The sequence below is a fragment of the Cibotium barometz genome, chromosome 25 (assembly GCF_041138505.1).
Source record: "Cibotium barometz isolate CiBa-2024 chromosome 25, ASM4113850v1, whole genome shotgun sequence".
In the NCBI taxonomy this organism is placed as follows: domain Eukaryota; kingdom Viridiplantae; phylum Streptophyta; class Polypodiopsida; order Cyatheales; family Cibotiaceae; genus Cibotium; species Cibotium barometz.
Genome location: NC_141070.1, coordinates 44,762,917 through 44,768,947, shown reverse-complemented (window position 1 = coordinate 44,768,947; position 6,031 = coordinate 44,762,917). Strand labels below are relative to the sequence as shown.

The 6,031-nt window shown below is 41.5% G+C and overlaps 1 protein-coding gene across 1 annotated transcript in view; it reads right to left on the bottom strand.

Annotated features, from left to right (window-relative positions):
- Nucleotides 1-3,061: 3,061 nt before the first annotated feature.
- The window catches only part of LOC147624609 (uncharacterized), a 4,208-nt gene continuing 1,238 nt past the window's right edge, over nucleotides 3,062-6,031 (bottom strand). The window contains exons 4-8 of the mRNA XM_086819626.1: nucleotides 5,348-5,973; nucleotides 5,018-5,134; nucleotides 4,646-4,788; nucleotides 3,740-4,505; nucleotides 3,062-3,497 (exon numbers count right to left, since the gene is read on the bottom strand). Of these exons, the coding sequence (XP_086675752.1) occupies nucleotides 3,426-3,497; nucleotides 3,740-4,505; nucleotides 4,646-4,788; nucleotides 5,018-5,134; nucleotides 5,348-5,973 (1,724 nt within the window). The 3' untranslated portion in view covers nucleotides 3,062-3,425. The remainder of the gene's footprint in view (nucleotides 3,498-3,739; nucleotides 4,506-4,645; nucleotides 4,789-5,017; nucleotides 5,135-5,347; nucleotides 5,974-6,031) is intronic.

Genomic DNA, 6,031 nt, shown 5'->3' with positions numbered 1-6,031 from the left:
TTCTCAATCCAAATGAAGCTTCTCATGAAGCATTTCTCTAATCCAAAAGTAATTTCTATGCTTGTCTAATTGGAGGCCAAAATAATAGCTTTTTAATGCTTTTATGATATTTATTTCATAAAGAAATCATGAATCAATCCATAATTGGATAATGATCCAATTAGTGGTCATTCTAATCATATCAATAATTGGATAATGATCCAATTAGTGGTCATTCTAATCATATCAATAATATTAAACTTCATTCTTTCAATTAAATTGAGAATTATCAGTTAGCAGAGCGGAGCTATGACAAAATTTCTGTTTTAAAAAAAACACATAAAACATTTTCATTCATAATATGAAAAGAGGACTTCCTACCATATTCTAGAAATTATCATCTTAGAGTAATTGAAAGATTCTCATTGTAATCATGGAGAAATTAATTTTTATGTTTATGCATAATTAGTAAATTAAAAAAAAGAAAAATTTCTAGTAATTTATTTTTATATTAAAAGAGTAATCCCCATGACATTGAAAATCCATGTATTCCAAAAATTTAGAGAAAAAAATGGGATGCTAAAATAATATATATTTTATGAAAGATTTTAGTTAAATTTATCTTTTTATATAGATAAATTTTTATGATGAAAGAGGAATTCCCACCATATTGAAATTCAAATATTTAAATAAGGAAAGTATAATTCCTAGTGCAAAGAAATTAATGAAGATTTTTATTTAATTTTTAAGAGAAATATAGTTAAATTTATCTTTTTGTATAGATAAATTTTTATGATGAAAGAGGAATTCCCACCATATTAGAACCCAATTAATTAAATGAAGAAAGTGTAATTCCTAGTGCAAAGGAATTAATGGAGATTTTTATTTAAATTTTAAGAGAAAAGTCTAGTTAAATTTATCTTTTTGCATAGATAAGTTTAAATGATAAAAGAGGAATTCCCACTATATTGGAATTCAAATGTTTAGATGAGAAAAGTGGAATTTTTAGCTTAAAGAAATTAATGGTTATTTTTATATGTGCGCCGCCTGCGAGACGATCAGCCTATGTACCAGCCACCTGCCCTGACGTGCACCTGCGTATACTGCAGCTTGACGACTGGTGTGGTGATCTTGCGGCTGGTGTCTTCACACATGTAGACTACGCAGCCTTTAGGCGTCACCCAGGCATGAACAGCCTTCGCTACCTCTCTCTCTCTCTCTCTCTCTCTTCTCTTACAAAAACATAGCCGACATGCTATTACTTCTCTCTCTCAAACCGTTCAAATAGTTGCAAAACATACAGCCCTTCTTCTTGCTAAGCAAACCAACCCTTCCTAGTGCACAATCCCCATCACCACGAGCTCCTATGATGAAAAAGCAACATGCTGAAATTGAAAAAACAGCAATATACTCTGAAAAACAGCAAGCTTCTCGAACTCATACCTTTTCTTCGACCTCTTTTCTCTACCTATCGACTTGCTCGTTCACGAGGCTTGCTCTGATACCAGAGTCAAATCCCCATAGGATCTCCTCGTGGAGCGCTCCTGGTGGTACAAGACTCGAAACCTGCAAACAAACCAAACAAACATGACGAGGGTGCAGGCCTGACTCACCTCCCAACCTTGACAGCCGTGGGCAAGCCCACAAGTCTTGGATGTCCCCACCAAGCCACGAGCTAAGCTAACTAGATGCCAATCTCTATCTTGTGACGTACCATACCGCCACACGAAGCTACCCTTGCGGGCCTCGAGACTGCTGCTGTCGGCCTCGGCTACATGAAGCAGGTGCACGTCTGCACTAGATCTAGGCTCCTGACCATAGAGCTCTCACAAAGACGCGCGAGACTCTATATGACTAATGACTAACCTTGGCCACCCTTTTATCGGCTCTTGGCCGGTCATCGGGCGTCCACACTTGGGCTGCCCGCCTGTTAGTCTATCCCCAACTCAGCTCGCCAATCAACCTGCCTAGCTCCAAGCTTCTCCAAACCTCGAAGGTAGTCTTGTGTGCGTGTAGCACACGGTAGATACACACTGTGCACATGACAATGCTTGTTCATATCTAAGAGTGTCCATGTAAGCTCGGCAACAAGTGTGTGATGCAAAATGAATAAATGTGCAATGCGAGACGTGTGCACAAGCGTGTATGTAAAGACTTTTAGAATGCAAGGTATACAGCTCTTCAAGTGTATGATTATGCATGTCCAAATGTAAGCGCGTGCGTGTTACCACAAGGGCTAATGTGTAAAAGCATGCAATGATGAATGTAAAAGTATGTGTGCATTCACTACAGTGTGCAAGTCTAAATGTAAGAATCTACTCGACCTTTTTCGCGTTTGTTTCCTTACCACATGCATGTGGGTGCATGCAACAAGAATGTTGCTGCTGCATGCAAACCAGGATACTAATGGATGGCAAGATTTTAAAAAAATTACTGTCTTAACATCTTTATGCTTCATGTCACACAATTCATCCTAGCAATCAATATACAATTCCCAATATGCACCCAAAACCTTTTTTTAGGTACATTTTATTTAAATAATTTTGGTCTGAGTGAAGGCTTCTTTGTTTAACGTTTGCATCAAATTAATGTTTTAATTTAGCAACTTGCAGCAGATTTTAACAGCATACAAGTGAAAAAAAACAGAGATCGTCCAAACAGGGAACCTTGCACGTCTTTTCATTGTCTTCCTCCTCCTTTTCTGTATTCTTTGAGGGGTCCTTTCTCTCATTCGCAAAGGATCGTTATCGCGTGCAGCCATCTAACTTCTTTCAGAGGACGAGCTCGCAAGCAACACCCACCGCTCGTAGAGACCAGCAAGTGCTTGTATGAGTTTATCGGTCGCAGCAGGTGATAACGATCCAGCATGCAGGCGCAGGCGCAGGCGCAGGCGCAGGCTGTGAAGTCCACGTCATTCTTTCCTAAAGTTGAGGCTCAATAATTCGGTGCCCGCTGAAAGCGGGCATCAAATTAAAGCACCCACAATAAAAGTCTCAATATGCACCCACGATAAAAGTCTCAATCAATATACAATTCCCAATCTTTCTATGAACAAGCCCCAAGTTAGAGATATTGTCAACAATGACAAAAGGTGGGAGGACCACAAGCTATTATGTTAAAAAGTGTAGAGATGTTTGTCTTACAATATAGTGTACGCCTAGACGAAAGAACTAGAGTTTCTATTCCTCAAAGATGTACAAGATAATCCTTCTTAAACAGTCATCATGTTGTACAAAGCTCTATTCCAGTTGCTGACTCCATAACTCCATTCTACAACTGGTAAGATTTTGCGAGTGTGGACAACTATGGACTCCGTGCTCCGACCAACTAACAAATTCAAAAACTATAATACATGCGCGCCCCGCAACTTCCTTTTTGATCTCCTCTTTGTCATGAAAACTGTTTCCCTTCACCAAGGACCTGCCTCAGCTGGTATCACTTCACTGTCACTCACGGACCAGAATAGCCTCCAGTTCCACCAGTTCAAGATCCTCCTGATCACCATCCTCATATTTAACCTAGACACAATCCACATTTAATTAGCTATCAACACAAGGCAGTCAAAAGGCCAATAGTCAAACCCCCCAAACGACTACACATCTCCCTGTTTCTTGGATCAGGCAAGGGTTGGGCAGGAGAGATCCCGTCCATGAGGAACAGATGATATATCTCCTTTTCCCAGATGGGCAGCATGTGTGTAAACTTGTAAAGCCCCTTAGAATGGCAGGCAGAAGAGTGAAACTTAAAACATTTTTCTAACCTTGTAGTATTCGGTTTTCTTATCGAATTTCACCACCACTCCGCTGTACAGAGTGCCACCAAAATCCTTTCTGATTGGTTTTCCAACAAAAACATCATGTTCTTCAGACGCATCCGTTTTCAATTGTTTGCGCTTTGGCCCCTTCATTTCTTCCACCGTTGCACTGCCCCTCACCCTTGACTTACTTGGTGTCTTCTCATTCTCTTTCTTTTCAGCTGGTAATTTTGACAGACTCCGGAGCCGCCTCGTCACTTTTTTCTTTGAGGAACTTTCTGCTGGTGTCTGTGCCTTCCCTGCTATCTTCTTTCTGGAACTCTTCCTTCTTGTCTTTGGTTTCCCTGTTTTCTTCTTCACAGGACTCTTCGTCAGTGTCTTTGCCTTGCCTGTCTTCTTGCTTGACCCAGGCTTGTTGCTTGTTGAAGCCTCGGTTCCAGAATGTCTTTTCCTCTTTCCTCCTGCTTGAGATTGCACTGAACTTTCGATGGTGGATGCATTCAAGATCTCCTCAGGCTTGGTCTCCAAATCGGTTTTCCTTTGTGGCTCCAGGCTCTTGGTATTACCAGCTTCACTTGTAGGCTTTGTTGTCATGGGCTTCCTCAAACTTTTGGCTTTTGACCCTGGGGATTTGACTTGCTTGGGCCTTTTTGAAGATTCCTTTGTCTGCCCAGACTTTTTTTTCCCGCTTAATGCTTCTTTCCCCTTCCTACTAGCTCGGCCTTTCTTTTTGGGATTTTCAATCTTCTCATCTTTACGCTTCTTTGGATTTCTGAATACAAACAAAAAAAAAACCTCATGGTCATGTGACAGCACCACATTCTACAAGCACCCACATATATGCAAGATCTTTGCAGGAAATTGTAAATCACTAAGAGATAACATGAGGAGAAGCACGATAGTCCTTTGTACATCTCTTGTTCATCATCAGCACCTCCCCCTGGGTGAGGCCTTTTCTTTTTCGACAAAATCTTAGGTGGAGCGCCTGGAGCGAGCAAGATTTCCTTCACCTCCACCAACTCTAGATCTTCCTCGTCTCCGTCCTCGTAAACCACCTGGACAAATTTAAACAGATGATACTATGTCCAAAAAAAAAAGATTGAAGCAGGTGAAAGCTTGCCCTAGGAAGTAGACATATGTAAGAAAGAAGGTCAAACTGTTTCAAACACACATTAGCTAGCAAATAGCAACTGCCATTCACTTCTCATGAGCATGCCCTTTTTTGTCAAGTAATGCTTCCATGAGAAAGCCTCCAAAACAAGAGGTTTTACAGAAGTTACTCACTTTAAACCACTTGTTTTCTGAATCATAATCGATGACATCTCCTTGATAACTCTTTCTTCCAAATTTCTTTGACACCTTTCTGCCTTTGATTGCTTGAACATCTTGTTCACTGACACCCTGGAAATTGAAGAAACGTTTAGTGATGCCGGGAATTCTAACAAGCTGTATTTAGGGACTTTAAACAATTGACCCACTCGTTCTTGCTGTCACAAGATCTGACATCGAGTGGGTGCCCGTGGATGGGTAACCAAGCACACACCCCCCCCCCCCCCCCGATTTGTGGACTATGTTTATGCTTTAAAAGATTTTAAGACACGTTATACATCTTACATTGTTTACGGCTGCACCTCCCGATTGTATCGGTGCACCCTCCAGTGGCTTGTTGGAAAGCTGCTCATTTGTCACGATAACGATAGTTGCACTTGGGATTTCTGTTGAGGTAAATAACTTTGCTTCTGTAGTCGTATCGCCTTGGATTTTGAGTTCCACTTCATCGGTTCGCTTATCGTCTTTTAATGGTGTCAATTCTTCTGGCTTGGCTCCTCCTAGAACCGGTTCTTTGACTGACAATGGCTCGATCCCATGTAATTGAGCAGCTGATGGCTCAAGCATGGGTGAGACTATTTCTTCTGCACTCGCTTCTCCAGGACCCAGGTGCCCCACAAACTCTGGTGGTTGAACCTCGAAGTGCTGAATCACAGTATGCACTTCCTCAACGACAATCGCCTCGCTTGGCCCCTCTGCAGCAACGACACTTGCTGGTGCCAAGGGGGAAGCATCAGGCAGATACGGCGCAGGATCCTGTCCCCTAAAATCCTTGGGCAAAGCATCTGTGCAATCTCTGCTCAAAGCTGGGGTCCCTGCTAAGCTGATATTGTTGGATACAGGAACAGGAATATGAGGAGCAGGAGGACCAAGGGACTCCTGCAACTGAGTATCAGATGCTTGAAAACATTCTGCAAAAAACAACTTGTAAGATGAGCGAAACCCCGAATCCCAACATTATGAATTGGG